This window comes from Opisthocomus hoazin, chromosome Z, assembly GCF_030867145.1.
Source record: "Opisthocomus hoazin isolate bOpiHoa1 chromosome Z, bOpiHoa1.hap1, whole genome shotgun sequence".
Taxonomy (NCBI): Eukaryota; Metazoa; Chordata; class Aves; order Opisthocomiformes; family Opisthocomidae; genus Opisthocomus; species Opisthocomus hoazin.
Genome location: NC_134454.1, coordinates 19,767,748 through 19,793,024, shown reverse-complemented (window position 1 = coordinate 19,793,024; position 25,277 = coordinate 19,767,748). Strand labels below are relative to the sequence as shown.

Genomic DNA, 25,277 nt, shown 5'->3' with positions numbered 1-25,277 from the left:
GACCAGGGCACTACTGCTGCACACAACGCCACGCTCAATTACTAAGTAGCCAGAATGCAGACCTTACACAGGAGCCTCTCCTAATCTGTTCCCAGCTAAAGTTTTGTAGAACCGATCACCTCACCAGCTACACAGAGACACCAGGCCGCACGTGTGGTGAGCGCGTTTGTGAGGAAGCCGAGAGCGGGTCGGCGCAGACTGATCTGCGTCTGACGGCGGCGAGCGGCCCTGTGGAGACAGACAGGCTCATTCAGCCGCACGAAGTGGGATTTTGGTGGATGAGGACGCAGGCACTGGGGTAACGCTCAGACCGGGGAAAGGACCACGCAGTTTTGCACCTTACAGCCAGCAACTAGTCGACCTCTTCTTGAAGGTCTATGAGCACACCCACGCCCGGGAGCTTCCTCGGAAGTGACACAAATGAGGCTAGTGTTCACAGCACTGTTTTAAGTACCATGCTTTTGTGTCCTTTACAGTGAAAGTTTCGGGACTGCAACTTTTTCACGACCTACCTTATGACTTCAATGGGGGCTTTAATTACAGAAAGAGGCTGCAGATGACAGGAAACAGGAATGGATTTCATTAAAGGAAGGTTGGGCCAGTTATCAGTTTTGATACAAAAAGCTGCATCTAGGTCCTAAACCATCTGAATACATAGTTAAGAAAATGAGAATTTTATACTCTAGAATTTACTACTAAAAAGGGCATCTTTCAATAGCTACTGATATAGCACTAAGGGTGTAAAAAATTACAAGAAAACACTGCAAACTTGTAATGTGAGGAAAGGACAGTCTTTCTGTGTTGCCAATCTAACTCCACAAACTCTTGTCAAACACTTTCATGTTTGTTAAAGGCAGTTTTATGTTGTTTGATTGTGTCTTTCACTGAAAAGACATATTAAAAAACTGATTTACATATTTTTGTATTAAGTAGAGAGCTTTCCATTGTTGACCTCAAACTGACAAATTTATCTTATCAATTAATTATAAAAGCTATCAAATGGAAAAAAAGCATTAAAAGGTATAAAACATTTCACAGCACTCAACTATCAAGTAAAAAAGCCACAAGTGTTGCATGCTTACTGCACAGAAGTAATGATTGCTACAAAGGTAAAATTACATCTGTTTTCCCCATAAAATACTGAGCTACCGTTCTGTAAAACATAAGTTCAGCAGGATACAAGAATCCGTTTACAGCTCTTCCAAACTGTATGCTTAACACTGATACCAATTCACCTACTGAACAAAGGCCAAACCCTCATTCCAGTAAGCACAGAGAAAGCTGAGGAGTTACATCTTTCAAAACTGTTCAGCAGTGCCTGTTTTTTTGGTATGCGCTAAGAGGAAGGCTACCAGCATTATGCATTTTCACTGCTACTGAAATCCGAAGTAGAACTGGGGGGAGAGTGGGGAGAGAGAGAGAGAAGTAAGTTACTTTGGATGAAGCGAAAAAGCCATTAAGCTAACTTTCAGCCACAAAAAAAACAGCACTGCCATGTGCACCTCAATGACCAGTTCATTACCACACTGGGATAAGGGCAAGATCTTAAATTACTGAGAATGACACATGCACTCCTATATATACTTCTGCAGGCTACAGGCTGTTGGCGCAGCCCCGTGCCCACAGTGCAGGGCACCCACAGCTCCCGGCAGCGACCACCACCAACAGCAGCAGGGCAGGAATGGCTCCCTCCAACTCCGGCACACGGGCCCGGCACTGACAAGCTTCCTCCAAACACTCCGTAGAGACTGGAGCAGTTACATGACTGCTGCTGCTATACAGTATGTGTGAGCCCATGGATATCGATGCTAGGCTGTTTTCTTTTTCTTAATTAACGACGTCTTTTTCATTGAGAAATTAGTTAAGGAACATAAAATAAAGCCTCATTTCTGAAAAATAAGAAGCCCCCCTCAAGAAAGCATTTAGGAATCTGAAATTTCTATAAAAATGTCATGATTTAAATAAGTGAATAATAGTAAAACAAAACTAGCAAATTTTCTGAATCATAAAATATTTAATAAGGTATATTTTTTGGGGGGGATATATTGTATATAAAATTTCAGATCACAATATGAAGCGATTTGAACCCTCTCCAAGCTAGCACTGCCTTCAATGCCATGTAGATGTATTGCCACTGATACAAGACCTACTAAAAGCATACAGTTTAACTAATACAGAAGTGGCCTTTTTTATATGAAATATTTTTTACACAACTAGAGTGTCTTGAATACCCTCTTTAAGTGCAAAAAACACAGATCACTTTACACTAATGCAGCAACAATGCATTCATATTGTTCTCATTAGTCATTAGTAGTCAACTTGCATAAGATACAAGAAAAGCACAATGAAGCTCACAAAAATAGACTAAAAATCAGCCTGTTCTTGCAAAAAAATACAGCATAATGGAAGAAAAAGACAAAAAAGGATTATGCACACCACAGAATTTCATGTTCTTTAATCCAGCTGGCTTAAGTGCTGTTTCTGGTTTTTTGCTGTTTTTTGTGGGTTTTTGTTTTGCTTTGGGGTTTTTTTTTGTAAATCAAACCACATGGACCAGGCACAACTAATATTCAGGAGGCAGTGTGTAGCTAAAACTTTACTAACTTTTTGTCATCCCCACAATTTATTTTCCTCTGTCCTGAGGTAGTTGCAAAAAAAACAAATCATAAATTAAGCATCAGCTAGGCCAGTAAGAGCTGAGGCTTTTCTTTTTTTTTTTTCCTCATCTTTAAAAACTATTTGTTAACTGGCCAAAACTACCCTTGATGTTAAAAGACAGCTGAGAATTAGAGTTCTCACTACACCAAAAAGATGGCTATGAGGGGAAGAGGGTTAGCTGCTTCAAAATGTGACAATATATTGAGTCCCATCAAGCTGGCTGGTCCACTGTTGAATTTCCTATATTTATTCTCCTTTACTGTCTATAAAGTCACTGGGAGAAGTATGGAAGGATCTGAGCACATCATCGTCCTTTACTGTAACCAGGGAAGAACTGGTCCAGTAGTGTCTGCAGTATCTTGTTGGGAACCATGGTGTAGCCCTTTCCCAGGTCATAGCGGCAGGCAGGGCAGGTGAAGACTTCTGCTCTGAAGGAGCGCTGTAAACAACTCTAGGACGTACAAAGATACAGAAGTAAATTGTGAGAACCTTGGTTTAGACTGACACCTTAACCAGCAAAAACTAAGGAATCACTATAAATCCAAGACGCAACCTGCTCTACTGCCAGAAAAAGGAAGCTATCACCAAGCCCTCCGACACCTACCTCTGCCTCTACGACTAAAACATCCTAACAAAGGAACACTGCTCTGGGTGGGGATGTGAAACATTGAGCTTGGGAGGAATTAAATCACTACTGAGATTTCCCCTTCGTTTCTACTACTGCCTTCCTGTGAATCACAGCCACGTCTGCAGCTTCCTTCTAGCTTCCCAGTTAGATTGCTGCAGTTTTCTGGACCTTCATTTCAAGAGATATTGTTTATGGAACAATCTCCATCTCCCTCCTCAGATGAGATTCAGCTAAGCCTTAAAGACATACGTAGAATAATACAGCCTCTAACACATTAGCACCAGTGCTGCCCTCCTTACTATGTTATCACAGGCTGCATATAGCCCAAGCATGTGAGTTGAAAATCAGAAATTTATCCGGGCAGATCTATGCCCAAAACAGCAATAGCAGCTTACTATCAAACTATTCCTTACGACTTTAACTGGATGTTATTTTGTGTCTGCAAGTATCTACCGACATCTTCAAATTCTGTGCTGAGTTTGTTGCCCTTCAGCCTTTTCCACAGTTTTTCAACTGCCATAATTCTAAATATTAACCCCTTTTTATGTTTTATAAGGAGCCATAATCATTCTATATGTGCAGGCCATCCATAACAACACAGTGATTTTTACTGGAGTGACACATATCTTCTTGAACAGCAAACTTGCATTATCAGATATTGTAATAGGATGATAATAGTCTGAGTCCTTTTAGGCTCATTGCATTGATAACTTGCATTACCAGATATTGTAATAGGATGATAACAGTCTGAGTCCTTTTAGGCTCTTAGGCAGAAATACTGGGTATGGCAGGCACAGCTCAAATATGCACAATTCAGCACACAATTCTGTACACACCCACACTACAAAAATTAACTCTAGTTCAAACTGGATTGCAGACTCCTTACATTACATCCAACTGATCAAGGTTTTAAGATACTTAATTTACAAGTCAACTGTGTGGCCCTCCCACCAAACATAATGCCAAGAATAATAGGATAACATAACCTATTCTGAAAAAGCTCAAGTAATTTTCTTGCATTTACCCTGCATCCTCTCAACAACTCATAACAGTGCTACGCAATCATAAAATCTGGTTATCTGGTTTTATGCCTTAACTATGTAAAACTAAATTATTGTTACTGTACCAACATCTAGCTCCTGGTCCAAACCAATTCCTAGTGTAATTCCACTCATCACAAAGGAATGACAGCAATGGTATACTCCACTTGTCTATCAGGAACTATACTAAACGTACTTCCACTCTTCATTACACAGAATTAAGGTTACACAGTAATCACTGAATGCAAACTTGCTGCATATTTTTGCTCAGAATGCTAAGCAATAATTATTGTCTTTCTAAAACACATAGGGCTTTGGTGACTGGTGTCTCAAAGCCAAGAAAACAGCCCAGAGCAAGACCGAGTTTGTTCTTACTTTACAGACGTTGTGGAGGCACTCTGTTGTCACTGGCTGGTAAACCAGCTCCTGGCAGCAGACACACATAAAGGATTGTTCCAGTTTCTTCAGAAAATTCTAGTGTAGGGCAAAGGAACAAAAAAGAAAAACTCTATTACAGTTCTCATAAATGCCACTTATTACATAAAGATTATGAACTTCCAGAAGTTCTTAAGTCCTCCATGTCCATGACTGCAGCTTTCTAAAAGTAATCAGGAAGCAGGTCCGCAACTGCTTTATTTCCCCGCTCTTCCACGAATCAGAGAACTAACGTTTTAAAGATTATATACTTGTTTGTATGAGTATTGTTACAAACATATGAAACAGACCGGAGGGCCCCCCATGCCTGATTCTTAGAATAGGTCAGAGAAGTTAGTAATTGCCTTCAGTAACTGCTGCTAGAAATTTGCATTTCCCTGAAAGATCTCTGCTTCTCTGTTATGGGAACATTTTCTGCCGAGAATGCCACTTCTGCACCTCCTCCTGTGCCTATGGATTGTGGCTAGCTTACCAGCTTCTTCTCTCCTCAGCCAAATTCTCTGCAGCGTGTAAATCAGCCTCCCTGGATTTTAAATCTTCTCAGGGCATCTCTGAGGAATCTCAAGATACATTTGTACCAGGCGTTTTACACACACAAGCACGCTTATCTCTGGCATGCCAGCAATCTCCAAATATCTCAAGAATACAAGCTGGGGTATAGAAAAAACCAGCAGATCTACAGGTAATCGAAATACAGTTCTTTGTAATAATTTTTAAAATACCATATTTATCTTAAACCACATTTTATTTAGTTAAAATGGAAGGTAATTGTTTCAAGTAGAAATATCTACATTTGCACAGCAGCGACCCAAAGCTTCCAGTGATTCCCATTGTCTTTAGTAGCAACCAAATCAAAATTCTTCTGAAAATTATGGGTAGGAATCGGCTGAAAAATGACTTCTCAGTAACCCAACCACTTTTAAATTACTGTTTTCTCCTTTTTACAAACACATATCTCTATTGCCTGTCATCATGTACAACTTTAAGAGCTGAAATTCCTTTTAGTTATTGCAGACACTGGATAGAAGACAGAAAACAGCGAGTAACTTTACACAGTTCCTACATAAAGACAACTGCAGCAGCATTATAGTAAAAACAAGTACTGTAAGTGGAAGTACAGGGAGTTGTAGATGCTTTTTCTGTTACAGAAGCACCACAGCCATTGGTAATTCTCAAACTAATTATGTATGTCCATTTTCCAACTAATGGTTTGATTTTCACTGAGCTGAGTTTTATCAAGTTATTTTAACTTCTTAGTGCCTTGAGTTCTTCTGCAAAACAGCTAAAATAACTATGAACTTGACATAGGTAAGTCTAATTATCAATGAAAGACATAATATTTGAGGAGATATTCCTTTTGTGGACTTTTTTTATACTACCATCTACAGTCTCTTCAATCTTGAGCTATTCTTGCTATTTTCTTGATATTTAAGGGGAGGAAACTATTTTCTCTCTTACTTAAGGTTCCTTCTCTACAGAGTGGGATAATCTAGATTTGGATGAAAATACTTTCATTTCACATCTTAATCTGAAGCTGACAGTACTTCTATCTTCTTAAACAAAGCAAGCAAGCTGTATTTTCTGTCACGAAATTATTTTCTGTCTAAACAAAAAGTAGCAACTGAAAGCATCTTTCTTCATGTCTGATTTCTCACATCAGCACAGCACACAAATACATTTATAATTTATGATTTCATAGAAAACACACTCACTTCAAAAATGATAAGAAAAAAAAAGCCACTCCTAACTTCAAAATGTTTTTTGAGGAAAAGATCTCTATTATGCAGGTGTAAATCAAGCCATCAGTAGCAAATTGTACAAGGATTATTTTTCTGAAATCAAAGTTTTACAAATAAAAATAATGCTAGACACAGTGTGTATTCAGCAAAAGTTCAACAAGCAGATTAGGTTTTGAGGGAGACTCAAAGATTTCTCCTAACAGTCTAAAGAAAAGGTAAACATTAAAAATTATGCATGCAGCAAACATACTGGTCCTTCCTTAAGAGAGGCAAGTACTTCATCCCACAGTTTCTGGTTCATACAGTCTTCTCTAATCAGCCATTGCTGCTCTTGGGTCAGCTGGAAAGCCTCTCCTTTCCCTCCATCTCCCATCCTCATGGCTTTGGGTGTATTCGTAGGTTCCTCTACACCTGCTTAAGATTATGACCACCAGACACAGTAACAACAGAGTGTTAGTCTGAACTAATAAAAGGGGAAGATAAAACTGTTTCTGAACGGCTAAAACATGGATTACACTCATGAAATGCAGCAATCAAATCCCTACTCCAACACATACTCATCAGCATTGTTTTGGATGCAGCACACAGTTGCACAGAAGACTGATCATTCTTCTGCTGAGCTTAAAAGAAAAAAAACTTTAACAGTAGTAAACAGGATAAGATCCCTACGCTACTACTTAATTACAGAGCATGTGCTTATCAGTTTACATTAGTATTCCAAATAACTTCACATTTCTGCAAAGTCCTCAATGCTACTGGCTTAATAAATGTAACATGATAGACTTTGCTGATGAATGCTAAAAAAGTAAAAAGAAATACCATCATCAATTGTCCTTTTCTGGTTTCCATTACTCTGGCTGGTTGGCTCCTGTTTCACAGTTTGCTTTTTAACCTTATCTTTCTTCTCCTTACTAGCCATGGCTTCCAAATAACCTTCTGGATACTAAAATAAAAAGCACAGATTTAGAACAAAACCCACTGGAATACAGGAATTCCCAAACACCAACAAGACTAATTTCTAAAAGACTTTAAAACCCTGTGACTACATATTGAAATAACTACAAAATGATTTTTAAAACCCTACATGATGGAAAAATCATTTAAATTAGTATCTGCTATTAAGAAAGTGTAGTCAAGTAAAAGAATCTAATCCAGACTGAATTGTATCAAAAGGAACCCAATATCCTTATCTATGCCCTTAGAACTATACAGATCAGTTAGACAAAGTTGAAGATGATGGTATCCTGTAAGATACACCACTGCCTTACTGAAAAAAGAAACAGTATGTCAATTCTTTCCATCTTTCATGGACTATGCAATACCCCAGTCCTCACAAGTCAGTTTATTTCTGTACCTGAAATACACTATCTACACAAACGCCTCAGTCACATGGAGAAAAAAATATGTAAAAATGCACAGGTTTTCGATTTCTATTTCAGACAGACTCAGCTGTAACAACAGTCACTTGTAGAAATTCTTTGCAGCCTAAGGATCCCAAAACTGGATTCAAACTCTTAATTCTCCAGTCCACATATGCAAAGCAATTCACTGCTAAGGCACAAAGCTTCATCCACCATTCCTTCTGCTGTGTCACTATTGAAGGATTCTTTCAGTCTGCAGATAACCTGTAGTGTTTTTTGACATTAAATCCTGCCACAGTGAAGTACAAGAAAAAAAAAAAAAAAGCAGCTTTAATTTAACTGATCTCCGTTTCTGGAATTCCTGTCCTGGAACTGAGAATAAAACAAACTCCGATAGTCCTGATTCGAACCTGGACACTCAGACCCAGTTTCTTTGACCTCTCCATTCCTTCTGAAGTCCAAGGTGCAGGCTCAACATCATCTCTCCTCAGGAGATAGCGCCAAACTAGAAATCCACATTTTCCAATTTCTGGCCAATATTTCACCACCTAAAGAACAATATAAAATTACTGCCATTATTTTATCACAAGCCAAACTCATGCACATAGTCATAGTTTAACCGTTCAAGATGAAGGAAGAAGATTAAGTAATACATTACTATTATACAGCAGTTCTTCCCTCAGGTGCGAAATTTTTACATTTTTGACAACTACAGTACTCTTAAAAGGCATACACCTTTATTTCAGATGATGAGAAGTCATTAAACGCACAAAAAGCTATGATATAGTTGGAAGGAGTGAGGAAATAATTTGATTTCCAGGAATGAAGCACATATAAACTAGCTTACATATTCAACTCTATATATCCTATTATGGATTATGTTCTATTATCACTGGTCTGAATAATTTCATTTCAGTTCTTTGCAGAATATGCTAAGGCTAAAAAGCTATCATGGAGAAAAAAGAATTATTTCTTTTAAGTAATAATGAAAAATGTGCAATGCAACACGAGACATTTTAAAACAGCTGAAGAAAAATGTTATGTTGCACTCAGCAGAAATCAGAGTACCTTGTAAATACCATCGTATCTGTTGCCCTCCTCTGGGGCATACTTGCTGATCCGCCGTCCTTTTGAACTGCGCACTACTCTGACTGGCTTACCAGCTCTCCAATTCTTAGACTCTGCTCCATTTTTGTCATCCAGCGGGGCATCACAGTTAAGGGCCAATGCCCTAGAAAGAGATATGTATGGTAAGAAAAAAAATGGGAACACCGAAAATTTTATTGTCAAGATTCCAGATGAAGACTCAGCTGATATTGCTAAATAAAACAAACCAATCCTTTTAGATTTAATAGCCTTCGTTTTTAAAAACAATCCCTTCCTAAATAGCATTGAGGGAATTAAAATTATAAATAAAGGCAAACTTTCCCTATCACTATTCCCCATTAACTACAGATTTTGAGGCTTAAGCATGTACACAAAAGTAATGAATATGATGAAAAACACTACAGTAAAAAAAAGTACATAGTAACCATCCAAAAAACTCTTAAGTAACTGAAATCTCTCACATAATACATAAATTGCCTCAGAGCAGGAGTTAAATAATAGTAGCTAACTCAAGGACAAGCAAACTGCTTTATGCACTAGCTACGTGCAGACCCTCTTCTAGAAACCTGGAGCAAGACATTATGAATACCTCCTAGACCAAGCTGCCATAATGAACAGCATTCTACTACCACAGCCTGATTTGACCAGGGATTGAAAATCCTTCAGAATGAGGCTCAAATCAAACCATGGGTCTCAGAACAGGAGATATAATACGGTTTATAAACAGCCGTGGTATAAAACCCACATTGTACAAAACTGTAAGAGACAGACATACAATGCCAACTTTAAAAATGTTTCTTACACAAAAACAAAACTTAAAAAAGGAAAAACAACTGGACAAGCAAAACCAATACTGATTCAACTACACAGAATAATCATAATCTTCAGTATCAAAATGCTTGACAACTTGTATCAAAGTCAGTAACTGAGAGCAGCACCTTGTTATGCTCCATGTGCACTAACGCCTGCAAAGCTACATGGCAAGCTTTGCCAGTGGATTTCTCATTCGCTAAGAGCAATGAAATGCTGAGACTAAGCAGTCCAGCTTTTAATTCTGCTTCCCAAAGCAAGTTTGCTCTAGTCACTAAATATGCCTGCCAACCTATTGCTTAAACCTACTTCCATCTTCCTTCCTTCCTTGTTCTTGTTCACATCACACCTGCCCTCTCTCCCTCCCTCGCTTTCTCAGCAGCGAAGTCAGGCTTTTCCTCTCTCTTCTCTAAGCACCACCAAAAAGCTTGAAAGTATCCCTCTCCACTATGCCTGACAGCAGCAGATTGTATCTAAAAGCAGACCTGGAAAAGAAAAGGTCTCAGTCAGTCTCAGCACCCCGCAGTTGTTAAGTGGTCAGTTGCATAACAGAGATCATGCTCTTAGAAAAAGGATGGAGAACTCTTTGTTCAGGCAGGCTTTCAGAGGACGTAAAAACACTTTAAGAAGATGTCTAATTCATCTTTCGGACACATATTTTCTTTTTCAAGCACCTGTTTTTGATAAAGCAACACCATAATTCCTTGCTTTTCATAGAAAACTATGATGGAAGAAAGGGCTAGTAAAACAGGAAAGATTTCTTTTAACGTGAAAATGAACATGCTTTCTTTCTACTGAAATTTCATAATTGATTTAACCACTGAAGAAGAAACTTCAAAAGAAACACCCAGAACAGAAAACTTCCACCCGAGAGCTATGATTAACTTCTCATTAAAGCAGAGTCCTCTGAAGGAAACTGTAGGACAGTTTTGACTAGAGACATGACTACTAGCTGCACCACCAATACAGCAATGTATTTCACTGATGTGCATGTTTCTTTAAATCAAAAAAACATAATGCTTGATAAAATGCCTCTCAGTAGCAAGAGGCACCACTATTTATACAAGCAGCATGTACAGGCGTGAATGAATATAGCAAAATATTAGTTTTAAATTAAAGCACTACACCGTTGCTCTTTTTTTTGGAATGCTTTTTAATTTTATCTTCAAAACTTACCTATTCATGTGTGTTAATGTCTGATCAAATGAATGTTCTCCAATCCTTTTATTGCCAGAAAGATCTCTACCTCCACTCCCAGTGTAAGTGAATTCATCTCCTCGATCCTGTGCAAGAAGATTATCCTTCGTTTTAACACTCCAAAGTCAAGCAACTCAATTTAAAAAAAAATGTGAATTCATTTGTTCTATTTACTCAGACCGAGAAAAACTATAATCCAAGGCATGGAAAGATGTGTTTTCAATTTCAGCATCACAGTTCTTGTACAGCAGTTGTGCCAGCACAAAGCTACTGGTCTGGATGAAAATTCTTATTTCGAAAATTGCCAGCCTTAAAAAATTGGACTTTCTCATCTTTTAAAAAGCTATTTTTGGGGAAAAAAAAAAAATCTAGCAAGTGGTTACTTGCTCTAGAAGTTTCATTTTGTTTACAAGAATACCGTATCTGTAAAATGCATAATAAACACCTTGGAGAGATAAACCGTAAAAACAGCCAAAATCTACATACACGTAAGTAAAGCCAGTATTACTATTTTCTGTAGGAAATATGTCACAGAAATTCATATTACTCCTGGCAAGTATTTTTAGAAATATATATATTCTACAAATATATTTAATATGGTGTCTCTTCGGAGATGCAAAATTTGTACAAAACATGAAGCCACGGTAGAAGATGAATACTTAATAGGAAAATAATTTTACATTAATTTTTATAGCAAAAATCTGAACATACTTGTACGCAGTAGTAAAATTCAGTCAATTTCTTACCACTATTAAAAGTCTGACATTATTAAGGATCCAGTGCAAGACTGTTACAGATATTTCATGACTGACAACAGCAGAAAAAGAGAGAGTTAGAAAGAGAAACGCTGTTCGAAAAAGGCCATAGATTAATTATAGAAATTATGTTTCTTTTATTCTGTGTAGGGAAAACCTAACAGAAATTCAGCTGTAGTATTAGAGTATTTCTCATTCAAAATTTATATAGACATAATAAGAAGCAAGTGCTATGAAGTTAAAAACAATACTCAAAACCTAACAAAGACAGGTATAAACTCTGGTATATCTTTCTCAAAACAGTCTACTTATTCTGCTCAATCAAACCCTAAAAAATAACAGAAATAGAATGATGTTGTACAAGGACAATATGTGAAACATCTTCAAAAGAATGAAAGACCAACAACACAAGAACTATTTACTAAGAAAGCACATAAAATAAATTGTATAAAATAAGGTATCACAGAATTGAGCTATGTTTAATTTTTGAGTGATTGTCAAGGCAAACAAAATGTGCAGATCACACAAAGATGATTTTGATAATATGAACAGGGATGGATTTCCTTCCTGAATCAGGCCCATTCAAATAAATTGCGTTTTAACACTGAATAGGAAGCTTGTGCCAAGTTCAGCAAACCAGAAGGACATATCTTGGGAAAGTCATGAACCCAGAATGATTTGGGTTTCATAACAAAGAAGAAACTGAACACATGTTCATGGTGTGGCAGGGTGGGAAGAACTGCTAAGGCAGTTTTTTGATGGAAAAGCAGAAATAAACTGAAACTGGAAAGTGGTGTGGTTTTTTTTTAGAACATAATGTTGAGACAAATATTGAAACAACATACACGTAAGAATGTAAAAAAAAAAACAGAGGAAAGACAGAAACACTAAATACCTAAACAAAATGGGAGAAAGTTATATACAAGAAAACACAGATTCTTGACAAACTTTTGTTTCTCAACAACTATGCAGAACAATCTTCACGAGAAGAAAGTACTGGACAGTCTTTTTTTTTTGGCACAGACAAACATAAATAAAGGACAAATCATTACAGACTTAAGCAAAAAAAACCTCACGCAAGAACACAACAGTATTCATAATTACCTACTGGAAAACACTTCTATGGAAAATGGGTTAAATGTAGAAGGGCTAAAAACATCAAACTTTCAATGTCTTCGGAGAAAGACTGCGTGGTTCTCTGGGTGGTACTCTTTAACCACAGGCAACCAGAAGACACAGTGCTTCAAGAGCTAGCATGGCTGTAAGGCCTACGCCTACATGCTCACATCTTGAACAGATTCCACTTTTGATAGGTTAGATTTGCTTCTCTTTAATTATGCAAGTGTTCTAAGCATAAACAGGCAAAACTATATGGAATTAGGGGAAACTGGAAATCCAAGGGAAGGAAAATGGAAGAGAAATGGAACAATTATGGAGCATAATTCTTACAGGTCAAATAACAAGAAGATGGCATCTTTTACCAACCCCCAGTGTAAGGAAGGCTCGTTTCTGTTTTACTTCCCAGAAGAACTACTCTCACTTATTTCACATCAGATATATTAAAAAAAAGTAAAAAAAAAAAGGATTGGAGGGAACAAAGACACACAGTTTCTAGAATTGGAGGAAAATGACAGAGATCTTGCCGTACAGGGCACTGATCTGGACTGGATGAAGAGAAACGCGGAGGACATTTGAACCTCTGGTATGAGAGCAACTCTTAAGCAGAGGAAGAAAGCTTAGGAGAATACGTAAGTGCTTGTAGGGAGAGAAAATCTAGAATGGCAAGAGTAAGTGATGTACAGACACAGAGCCCTTAGAGTGGAATAAATGTGGATATGAATACAGCCCATGACAAGCAGAGGTGAAATGGGGATACTGGTAGTCTGGAGACCTAACGGGAGACCTACAGAACCAACTTCCATCATGGTTACAGTACTTTACTTTGAAAGTGGAGTATGCCAGGAATATTCACACAGCTATTCTGTGGGATCTTCTGATGAGAAATGACTCATTAAAACAATTTCTCCATAGCTTTGATTTCTGAGTTTATCTATAGACAGTGTAGGATCTTCCTACCACCCGTGACAATGTTCAACTGATAGCCTGTATGTGACAGGTAATGGTGGAAAGCTACTTTTTCTCAAGATGATCAGAAAGCAGAGCTGAAGATACTGATACTGCTGTAAATCCTGCATTCAGCAGTTAAAGCAAACACCTGGCAAAAGGAATTATTGATGTTTGTATGTTCTTCTTTGAGAAACAAAATAACTGTCAAAAAAGCTGTTAAAACAGTCTTATCTTTTCCCTTCTCTTCTCTTCCTTCTTCCTACCTTTTCCCCATTTTCTTACCTTAAAATATGTAATTCTGCCATTTCTCTTCTGCTTTCCACAGATTAATTCAACTTTCTTTCAACAGCTAGAAAGACCTTTGTTATTGTCTTCTCTTAATGCCTTCTGTATGTCTGTTTTTCTTATGTTGTCTCCACAAAGTTATTTCTTAACTGTCCTGTTTGTAAAGTTTGATCACGTTATAGAGCAAATGAACTTCAGTCACGGTAGCATTGACCCAGTATTCTCATACTGAGGCATTTGAGTAGAAGATGAGCCCAAAGCTCTGGTACCATTAGCCAGCCAGCCTCAGACAAACAGCATAAGCAGATGGTCAGTTGTAGTAAATCATACTCCACTATTCAATGTTGTTACATTATCAGTTGTAAGTCTAACAAAGAGATAATGGAGAATGAAAAAAGTAAGATTTTGAATTCCACCTAAGCTTTCGACCACATTATTTCTAAGGGTTGCTTTTATGCGGCAGCTGACAGGGGCATTAGCTACTTCATGTTACTGGAGTATCAGCTATCTCAAGATAGGTCTCGATTATTTTCGTTTTCCATTAACACCTCTGCTATTATGCTCAGATTTCAAAGTTTGATAGCAACATATACACAAAAATTGCATTTATCACTTAGTAAAACACGTTATTATGGACACAGATTTTTCTAGATAAGCTTCAACCTTCAGTCTGAACAAAAAAAATGTCTTATTGGCTTTTTTGTTACAAGAAACCCCAAAATTTCATCAGTTCATCAACCCCTCGATTCATCAGTTTCACCTCAGTAAAACGTGATTAATAAAGTCTAAGATTTCAATTAATATCACAAAGAAAATCAAAAAGCACTAAGCCTTTTTAAATGAGGTTATTAAATCCAAGACAAATATTAACTATCAGACAATTACATTTGAAAGGATTTTCTTTCCCTAGCAGTCGGGAAACATGAAACTAAATCATGTCATCATTCATATCCATTAAAGTCTAACAAGCCTGTATGTATGTAAGTGCTCAAAGATTTGGTCTATATGCCCAGTTGTCTGATTTATTTTTGATAATTTCATGGTTTAGCACCACAGTAAAAGGTGCCAATTAAAAAGGAAGGACTAAAATACGCATTTCATTTATAAATCAATAAAAAACCCCTTGCATTAAGTGCAGAGCTTGAGTATATCATAATCGGTGTTTCTGAGTCTTTCCTGCAACTGCCCTTGACAGCAAGAACCTGACAGTACCATAGCATATGCCACCACGATGGAAACATTCAACCATTTTAGTGTTCACTAGTCTGGATCTCTGAACAGTAAGACAGCTTCAAAGCAGTAAACAGCAGAAGGTGGCTAACCGGTGATACAAGTAGGTCTACATTTTGAAAAATAACTCGCAATTGTATGTGCACCATTTTCTGAGGTTTTTCTTATTCCCTTCCGTGTGCAGTGCCAAAACGCTGGATTACCAGACCCTCAAACTAAACACCAGTATGTAAATAATGCAGGCTACCCAACCTGGATTCATTATCTTCTGCTCCATTCAAAATCACTTCCAACTTCAAATCCGGTTCACCAAAGACACAACACACAGAAAGCCTTTTCAGGTCAAAGACACTTGTCTGTAGCGGGAGATCACTTAGGAGATAGAACAGTTTTTTGAGACATCTCTTTTGTACCACTGCTCACACTGGATTCAGATGACCCAGGTAAACCCAGCAAACTGTTTAATAAAGCAGCACGTCCTACACACATCTCCAGGTAAACTGCTAGTCACAGTAGTCTTTGGATATAAAACACTGACTCAGACATGAGACTCCTACTGCCACTCGATTTGGATTTAAAGCCATTTAAGTATGCAGTTCACTACAGTACTCGCACTGCACCCTCGGCACTGGTGGAACTGATCAAGTGCTTTCACTGTGCAATGCACACTGAGCAGAGGTTCTGAAATGCTACGTCCTCATCACAGAGCTTGGGCAAATCTAGTGAGCTAAATACTCTTTATTTGCAACTGGACTACTCCAAACAAGTAACAGTTTGACTGACACCTTGGAACCAATTACTCACACACAAGGTTAATGCAAAGACATAGAACATTTAAAACGGACAGCAAGCCATTTCATGAAGTGGTTTGTAAATGTGATGATCCAGGCACTGAATGGGTTTGGTATAAAATATCAACAAACCTAAGCAATGAGTATATTTGCCTGGGGTCCCTTTTGAGTGATAAGAGATGCTATTCTCTTTTACACTCTCAGAATCTTTTACAAGAGGATGCGAATGATCACATCAGATATTATTCTCCAAGAGATTCTGAATCTCAGTTCAGAGATTTCCTGTATGATCCTACATGCAAAAGCACTTAAAGAAGAAACAAACTTTATTCAGATTAAACTAAGCATACCACACAATTATTTACCACCTTTACAACACTACATCAACCCGGAAGAAACATGGATCTTGAAATTTTTGAAAATAAACAGCAGTTTTAATCCTGATACGTAAAAACAATGACACAAAATAGCAGGGTAATTTTTCAACACAAAAGTGGAATTTCTTCAGCAACTTGATCTGATGAACAGGTAAGTCAAAATACTTTTATCATGAACATTGTGATTGCACAATCACTGTCAATGTTCAATATCTAGTTTTCAAATGTTAGCCTATTCTGAAATAATTCTTAGATTTTAAATTCCTGAAAGACTTCTCCATTTCTTCAGCTAATGTTCCTATCATGGTTACTATCGAGAACAAGACTAGCAGATCAGCAATATTAGCATATTCAAGACTCTAAAGCTAACTATCATAATCCTGTATCTTAAATAGGTAAACCATGTAAATTGCGACTAAAATTCAAGGTTAAATATTTACAAGAGAGAGGTTAATGTGCAAAGATTTTATACGCATATAATTAAGAATGAGGTTAAGCTCCACGTGCCAAACAATTACACCCAATGCTCATTTTGTAAACCATGACTGTACCCCTCCTCAATCTTGAGGGCAGATCCTGTACTGACAGAATTTATCATTACTGAGCACTCCAGTACATCCAGAACATCCCTGCTTGACTAAACTTGCAGACAAGTCTGGGTCTGCAGGACTGCAAGTTTCCAAAGGCACAACATAAAAATGTCATGATCTGAAAGCTAGACAGTGAATTCTATTTCCTGCAATATATTTTTGCAATTATTTTACCCCAATAGAGAACTGTTAATTTAAAGCCACAAGAAGAGCATTAACACAGCACGTCAGCAGTGTGCATAAATAGAGCATAAAGTTTATAAACATACAGTAAAACTGTCTTCCAAAATGTATTTATTTCTCAATTTTGTAAAAACTTATACACAAGTACCTATGTCATACTACTGAAATTCAAGTAAGAGTCACCTCTCTTCTTGTTCTCACACAATAAAGTGACAAGATGTAAGCAGAGGATTTTATCTCAATTTTTATTTAAAAGTTTCATTTGTGGAATGAGATACTGTACTTAGGATACTTGTAAGTACAGAATTTCATTTTTCTTTGGATATTCTTATAGGAGTTTAATTTCAACCTTTTCCAAAAAACAGAGAAAATGGAAATAATATGGGAAATAAAATGTAGTGTATGAAAAAGCAACTGAAGAAAAACTAATTCCAGAAGTGCACCTGGAAGAAAAACATTCCCCCTTGTATTATTAGATTAGGGAATTGCAGAAAAGCTGACCCTCATACAAATTTTTAGGATATCTTCTGCAATATTTCTCCCAAACTATGCCTCTTCAAAATTAGATGTCATCTACACTACGACAGTACTTAGGTGTCCACAAAAATACGTGATCACAGCATCACTTAGGTGAACTGGAAAAGACATGCGAAGGATCCAATTAAGTTTATTAAATATTTTGAATCGAATAATTACAGCAGCAGGCATAAGGGGACATCACCACCAAAAAAAAAAAAAAAAAAAGTCTGCAGCATACCAACACAGCAGGCAAAACTGCTGACGAGCAGTGTTCTTAGGATCCACTGGCTAAGGGTCCTAGAGCTTGGGTTGGGGTTAACTCTAAGGACACAGTAATGTATCCCAACACTAAGTACCTCCTCATGTGACATGTACAACAGAAGACACAGACTCCTTCAGAGGTAATACTCTGCAGCAGCAGCAGCCGCTGCTGGCAAAGAACACATTACATTCTGATGCTATTTCAGATGCTTCTTTCTCTCTCCAGTGCCTTTTTCCTTGTGACTAACAGCTATGCATGTTTTAAAAAAATGGATTGCCTACTGCTATGTCCTTCACCTGATGCATGATTCAAAATTCCACCTGATGGAGCAGAACCGCAGGAAGGGATGTACCCTGTTTAAACATTATTTAATGGCAGAAAACAGTAATTTATTCATAAATAAACACTGTCAACATCATGAGATGAAGACGGACGCAGTTGCTGTTTTGTTATGCAGCATAATTGCTTTCATTGATGTTAACATCTAAGTAGAGCAAAGCAGAATTTTTTTCCAGCACCTTTGGGGATCATCATACAAGATACACTTTCTTAAGAAGTTCTGAATGTGCTCATCAGTAGGAGCTGAGAACCTTCAGAGCTTCAAAGAATCAAGTAACATGTAACTTTTATTCTTGCTTCATTAAAATAAATGTATCACACATTTAGAAACATAACAAAACCAAAGGAAAAGGCATCTATCTGTCTTGAAAGCAGTAACACTCATGACCAAAGCAGAACATAAAATATACTATTTGCATATAATTACACTATCAGATTTAAAATACTGAATTCAGACTTCAAAACTATACTGAAATTTAACTACCCTAAACAATGAAATGTCCAGCTGTAATTTATAAATCTTTTTTTAAGTAGGAGCATAAGCACTCTTTAAGAAAGATTTGCTTACATATTTCTCCCTGAAATACTAAAACCTGTTCAGTTTGTTATCTGTATTAGCTATTTTTTTCAGGGTCGTATTTGCACAAGCATTAGTTTTAGGACCAACAACAAACATAACTGTATCTTTATTAACATAGCTTGCATAAATGACATACCACTTCATCTTCAAATCCTCCAGCTAATACAAGTGAATAAGCTCCATCATTACTGCGTCCATGGATTCCACCCACATGTGGTCTGTGAACACCTGCTTCACTCACCTGGCAACAGAAAAACACCAGTTTCTAGCATTTTTTTTTTTTTTTTTTTAAAACCAGCCACATACAATCACTTTTAACCATCAACATTCTGCTTAAAATACCGTACAGGGGTGTCTGTGTAAACAGTTAACGTGCAACTGCCATTAAAGGTGAGAATTCCACTTGTTTTTATGGCAGAAAAAACAAAAGTAAGGACATCCAACAAATGGAAGGACAATGTAGGACAGTGGTGACTCTGGAAGATGTAAAAGCACACTTTCTTCTTTGGGAAAAATCTCCATGATTCTTTCCATAAGCAGTATTTTAAGACTGTCCTCAGTGCTATACTCCATGTGCACAGTAATTTAGAACAATCCAAAGCAGAGGGAGATCTGCCAGTTTGGTAATAGTCTACAATTTTTAACTAAGGAAGATCACAGTGACCTGTGTAAAGATCATTATGTGAGGTATTATTAAGGTAACAAACTATAAATGTGACCAACACAGAGGAATATTATCACATTGCCTAAGGAAACAGAAGCCACTGGACCAACGTATGGATCATAAGCTAGTTCCCCAACCAGAGTAAGTCTCTGGTAATGAATGTGCAACTAAGATGCAACCAGACCACCTGAGAGCTGCACCTGTACCTTAAATTGGCAACATCATTAAAGTCTGCTGGAACGTCTCTGCCACAAACAGTTATTTATTAATATTTAATTATGTTTAAAAACAAAAAAAACCTTCATGAATAAAAAAGAGGCCACATATTAAATTACGTATTTTCTCTGTACGTGATGCCAAAAATACTATTGATAGAATGAAGCTGCCCAGCAGAAAACCATTAGGATGGTTCTTCCTACCTTCCTATCTTCCTTCAGACCTGGACTTTGCCCAGTTTTCTCATTCTGCCTCTCCCACTCCCGAACTCCTATTCCCAGCCTACACTTTCAGGCAACTTCCATGAAATTTTACATTCTTCTGCTATAGTCTTGTACTTTCATAACGTAACACATCAAAGATTCAGCTGGCCAAAAAATCCTGTCTCTTACAACAGACAAGAGCTGCACACAGTACAAAAGCTACACAATGATACTTCTGTGCACAATTTCTCAGCATCCAGCTGTCTGTGGCTCAGACTTCCTAAACTACTTAAAAACTTAGTGATTCACAGTATCCAAGAGAGAAGAGTTCACAGTAGTACCACTTGTCATATGAACTAGTACTAATTTTGTTCATTTTGAAGTGGGCAAGCTGACCTTTTCTTTCCATGACCCCTTTTTGCATTACAGAAGTATGTGTATTGGTCCCTAATCATTTTTTTTCATCATTTTGGAGCCATCTACACTACACCATATTTTCAGCATTATTCCAGAATGAGAAGTCTTTCCAGTTGAATTAAAACCATTCCATTTCTTTAATCAACCTGATTGTTGTTCATAGTATTTTATTTTCCTGACCCTTCCTTTGACAATAATTTAACACTTTTTTTGATTACTATTGCACATTAAGATGACATATTTTCAAAATTAGCTATTAGAATATCTCTTTCCTAAATAGCAAAAAGAATAAGAAGCTGAAAGTCCATTACAAATTATACAGTTAGAACTGTTCCCACCCCACATTTACTATCCACAACAACTTAGCACTCTCACCTAACTTTATCAGCTATTTGCCAATTTTTCCAGACCATTTTTGAGCATGCTGAATAAAAAGGCCCCACTATTGGGCTCCTCTTTCCTGCTGTATCAAACATCCTTTCATTCATTCCTCCCTCCCTTCTTTCATTTCCAGGTTTTATCAATTAAATTTAGGTTTCTGGTAGGTGATTCACCCCAAAGATGAACTCTGGTAAGTAATTCATGCCAAAGATGCTCTTCAGATGCTCTCTCCAGAAGCATAACTTAGTCAATTTCCTTCTAGGGAAAAGAGAGGTTGTGTCATAAAAAACTATGCAAATCAGAAATAAAGAAACTACAGTCTCTAAATTCTCATAGATTTGCTCAGGCAAACTCATTTCTCATACAAAGACTATTCATATGAGAAACAAAAGTGTAATTTAACTTTCTATGTAGAAAACATTTCAATCTTTTTTTTTTTTTTAAAGGGACCATTTCATTTGTATCCAAAGTTAAATAATTCTTTAGAAATGGTGATTGCCTTTGATGTCTAGTCCACACACATATATATAAAATTTAGCATTCTCTGCTTAATTTTCTGACAAAAACAGCAGTCTAATTCTGTTCCTTTTTCCTACGAGCACTAGAAAGACCTGAAAACTATTAGCCTTTGTGTTATTGATGGAATTCCTAACAAAAAGGTGAACCAATAATTTCATTATTGTTGAAGTAGTGAAAATAAAACTTCATCTTGAGATTCTGAGTTTGGATAGGTGATTTTAGAAACTTCTCTTACTTATGAAAGTTTACTTAATCTGGAAGCCAACAAAAAGATAACTATTTATTGTAATTCCCTTCACAAAAAAAAAGTTCTTCAAACGAAATATCCAAAAAATCAAAACTGAATTTCCCTCTTAAGCAAGCAATTTTGTATAAAATTGCTGGCATGCTGAACAGCGTAATTTTACATTACATATTTACTTTGCTTCATCTAAAGCTTGTATTGATGGTAGTGTTGACAATGGACATCAAGGTGAGAAAGGATCAAAAGAACTAGTTTAGGTTTCAACAGCTTCACTCTGATTTTCACCAAGGAGAGAAACTGGAAACTGCTCCTAAGGGGAAAATGTCTGCTGTTCACCATATCAGCCTAAAATCTTGCATGGCCTTCCAAATCCAGAATTCTTCACACAGTACTGGAAGACACCACCATCAAGAGGAAAATTGCCTGCTAAATGCCCTCTTCTACCATTTGTATAGTAAAGCATCTGTTTTCTTCTCATGAGAAAGTAGGTGATGAAAACTTCAGAAAACATTATCAGAATAGGCTTTCGATTCTTGGCTTGCCCCTCCTCAAGCAGTCTAAAAAAAACCTATTTCTGTTCCTCCAAATATAATGGAAAATATTCAGTTACAATCTTTTACACATGCAAGTGACAAAGAACTAATTCTGACAATAAGTAAGTATGTATTTCCCCAACTAAAAACAACAATAGAAGAATCAAAGATAAGCAAAAAATCAGTGCTATCAGATAAGGCTGGGGGAAAAGCAAGCAAGTTTGCAGTCTGCTGGACAATTCAAACCCACAAAAAAATCAGTACTGGCATAAAATGAAGCTGTCCCATCCTCCCTGCTTTGTTTTTTCCTGTCCCTCTGAGTACTGGCACTGTGCTTATATAACTAAAATGTGAAATGGACTGGGAAAATTAGCTCCCCTCCTACCCTAGAGGGGATTATTTTTCTGCCAGTTTTTTTACCAATCAGATTTTCCATAGAGTCTAAGAAATATAAGCAACAGAAAATGAGACAGTGCAAGAAACAGCAAAGGCTGAATGGACAGCTAATTTCAGTAGCAGTACAGGCTTGCTCTGATTTAAGCTGCTCATCAGCCTAAAAGGAGATTTGGACATCCATTATGTACGACCAAAAAAACCCAACAGCAAGTCAAATAACAATGATATCATCTTATGTTTCCAAAATCTACAGTCTACATCTTCTAAGTGGGATAATCAGTTCATGTGAAGTACACTTCAGAAAATACTTGACTCTATTCACTAAGCATCCCACTTAGAATTTTAACATGTGAAATTTGTTTATCCTAATGACAAAAGACTTATTAAGATGTATTGTGAAATCAGCATACTTCAACCTTCACTACTATTGGCATCACTTCCAATATTAGAATCATAATCCATTTTCTTTATTTCGTCCCGGTGAAAATGGCAGTTATTTTGGTGCCCAACCCATTCATTACTATTCTTACCTACTTCAACTACAGCGAATACTGAAACAACATACCTGCACTCTGAATTTCCAGGTTGTCCCAACAGGAACACCAGGTATAGGTCCATAATGATTTGAAGGAACAATAGTGCACTCCTTAGTGCGACCAACACAGGCCATGCCCTAAAAACACATCAGACAAAATTAATTAGTATTACAGTACTGAAGACTATTTAAAAATTCAATGCAGATACCAAGAAATCTGATAATTGTAACAAACACATATTTTAAAATACATTAACAATTGTTAAAAGGAATGATAATTCATTAATTATCATTAATGATAATTCATTTACAGGTTTAGGGGAAGGATCGTGGATTGGCTTTTTTGTTTTTACCTCTAGTCACCTTAACAGTTCTTCCACTGCTTTAACTGCCAGTAGATAGTGGGCAGGATTAAACATTGTCTCATTGTCTGTGCAACCCAGTACTGAATTTTGTATAGTGCATATATAAGTAGGATTATAGATTTAGCACATACACGAACAATCAGAGTAACAGCTATTTCTAAAATACACTCTACCTTGCCCCAGTCTCTCTGGCTTTCAGTACTGGCAGATGGCATCTTTGCTTTCTTTTTACTCTGTTTGAGCTTTTCTCCAGCCTTTACAACTTCATTAGAATCATTTTTGCAGGAAGGACAATACCTAAAAAAAGGTTTTATTAAATTCTCAATTACTTTATAATAACGGCAATACATACCTTGTAGCCAAAATAGTGTCAATTTCTTTATCTTGACTAAATATTTCAAGCTAGCAAACATTTACCAGTCTTAAGCAGCTGAAGCCTATAGCTTAAAAAAAATCAACCCAACATCAACACACGCTGTCAACTTTTTAAAAAGGGAATTTCAAAATCTTTGAAGGTAAAGTGCTAGAGGCAAAATATTTAACTATTCTTTCTCACATGATGTGTGAGAGGTCCCCATGTCTCCTGTATTCTCTCTTCGTTCTGTCCTCTTTCATTCATATCATGTAAATGAGAAGATAGCTGCGATCAGAGTGCACTGCTAACGAGTACTCCTGGTTTGCTTCTATGTCCCGCCCACTATACCCTTAATTTTTGCTTCTAGTGTAATAAATTTGACTGCAGACAGCTGAATGTCAAACAGAGCCAAGGTATCATGCAATGTGTGTAGACACACGCATACACGCATACGCATACACTCACTCACTCGCGCCACAACACTGAAGCCACTTGGAATATAGTGCTGAGACTCACTTCGCTAACACAATGCCATCCTGGTAGGAAAGCAGGAGATACTAGTATGCACTGACTACAGCAGAGAGAGAAAGGGAGTACACTGGTCCTTTTGCTGCTTCTAATACCATTATCATCCCACTCCAGGAACGCCAATGCAAAGGCAACTGTCCGTGTTTCTGGCTCCCATGGGCTGGTTTTGGCCCATATGGCACTAGTGGAGGAAGCCTGATCTACACTAACATTGATAACCTAGTTTAGATAATTATCACTAGCACTACTACTACCACCATTCTGGATTTATTAATTAACTTTTGTATGTGGATATGAATAGAAGAATTAATGATTAATGTCCACAGGAACAGGTATCACTATGTCAGTAAAGGTGCTGAACCACTAAGACAACTGAGCTATGTAGATAAAAAGAAACTAAAAATAATACAAGACGCTGAAACTGTCTAACACTTAGACTTTGAATGATATTATAGTTGTATAAGAAAAAGATTATGCAATGACCAATTAAAAGAAAGAACACGACATAATGCAAATACACAAGGGAAATTAACTATGGTGTTCCCTGCTTCTTGACATGGTAACCAACCATATTACCTTAATATTTTTCAAACTGAGTTTTGTGTAGAATATTAAATACTGTTTCGCATATAGAGTGGCTTAATTTCCACAAGAGAAACTTATCATTCTTTCCCAAACTGCAGGCTAAAACCCTGCAGTAAGTTTCCTAATTTTAGACTATAAATGTAGTAAATGGAAATTTTTCCACTTCTAAAACAAACAATATCTGTCAAGAAGTTAAGGATCAGACAGCCATGACTCTTTGCTTCTATGCAAGAAGGGAGAAAATAGACCTCCTATTTGGTAGGAGACACTGCTTTGCCCAGTCCAACTGCATTGTTCTACATACGAACAAGCATTAAGTCTGAACAGCGCTGGCATCACTAAGTATCCCAAAATTAACTGCCACACGTCAGCTCGATAACAGT

The 25,277-nt window shown here is 37.1% G+C and overlaps 1 protein-coding gene across 2 annotated transcripts in view; it reads right to left on the bottom strand.

The window, feature by feature from the left end:
- Positions 1 to 891: 891 nt before the first annotated feature.
- Positions 892 to 25,277, bottom strand: part of UHRF2 (ubiquitin like with PHD and ring finger domains 2) — an 88,373-nt gene continuing 63,987 nt past the window's right edge. The window contains exons 7-16 of one of the 2 annotated variants that reach the window (XM_075410964.1): positions 23,600 to 23,723; positions 23,092 to 23,199; positions 19,090 to 19,194; positions 10,955 to 11,061; positions 8,930 to 9,092; positions 8,272 to 8,409; positions 7,320 to 7,443; positions 6,751 to 6,914; positions 4,702 to 4,800; positions 892 to 3,109 (exon numbers count right to left, since the gene is read on the bottom strand). In XM_075410964.1, coding sequence (XP_075267079.1) covers positions 2,963 to 3,109; positions 4,702 to 4,800; positions 6,751 to 6,914; positions 7,320 to 7,443; positions 8,272 to 8,409; positions 8,930 to 9,092; positions 10,955 to 11,061; positions 19,090 to 19,194; positions 23,092 to 23,199; positions 23,600 to 23,723 — 1,279 coding nt within the window. In that variant the 3' untranslated portion in view covers positions 892 to 2,962. The remainder of the gene's footprint in view (positions 3,110 to 4,701; positions 4,801 to 6,750; positions 6,915 to 7,319; positions 7,444 to 8,271; positions 8,410 to 8,929; positions 9,093 to 10,954; positions 11,062 to 19,089; positions 19,195 to 23,091; positions 23,200 to 23,599; positions 23,724 to 25,277) is intronic. The other variant, XM_075410965.1, reaches the window with a different exon arrangement.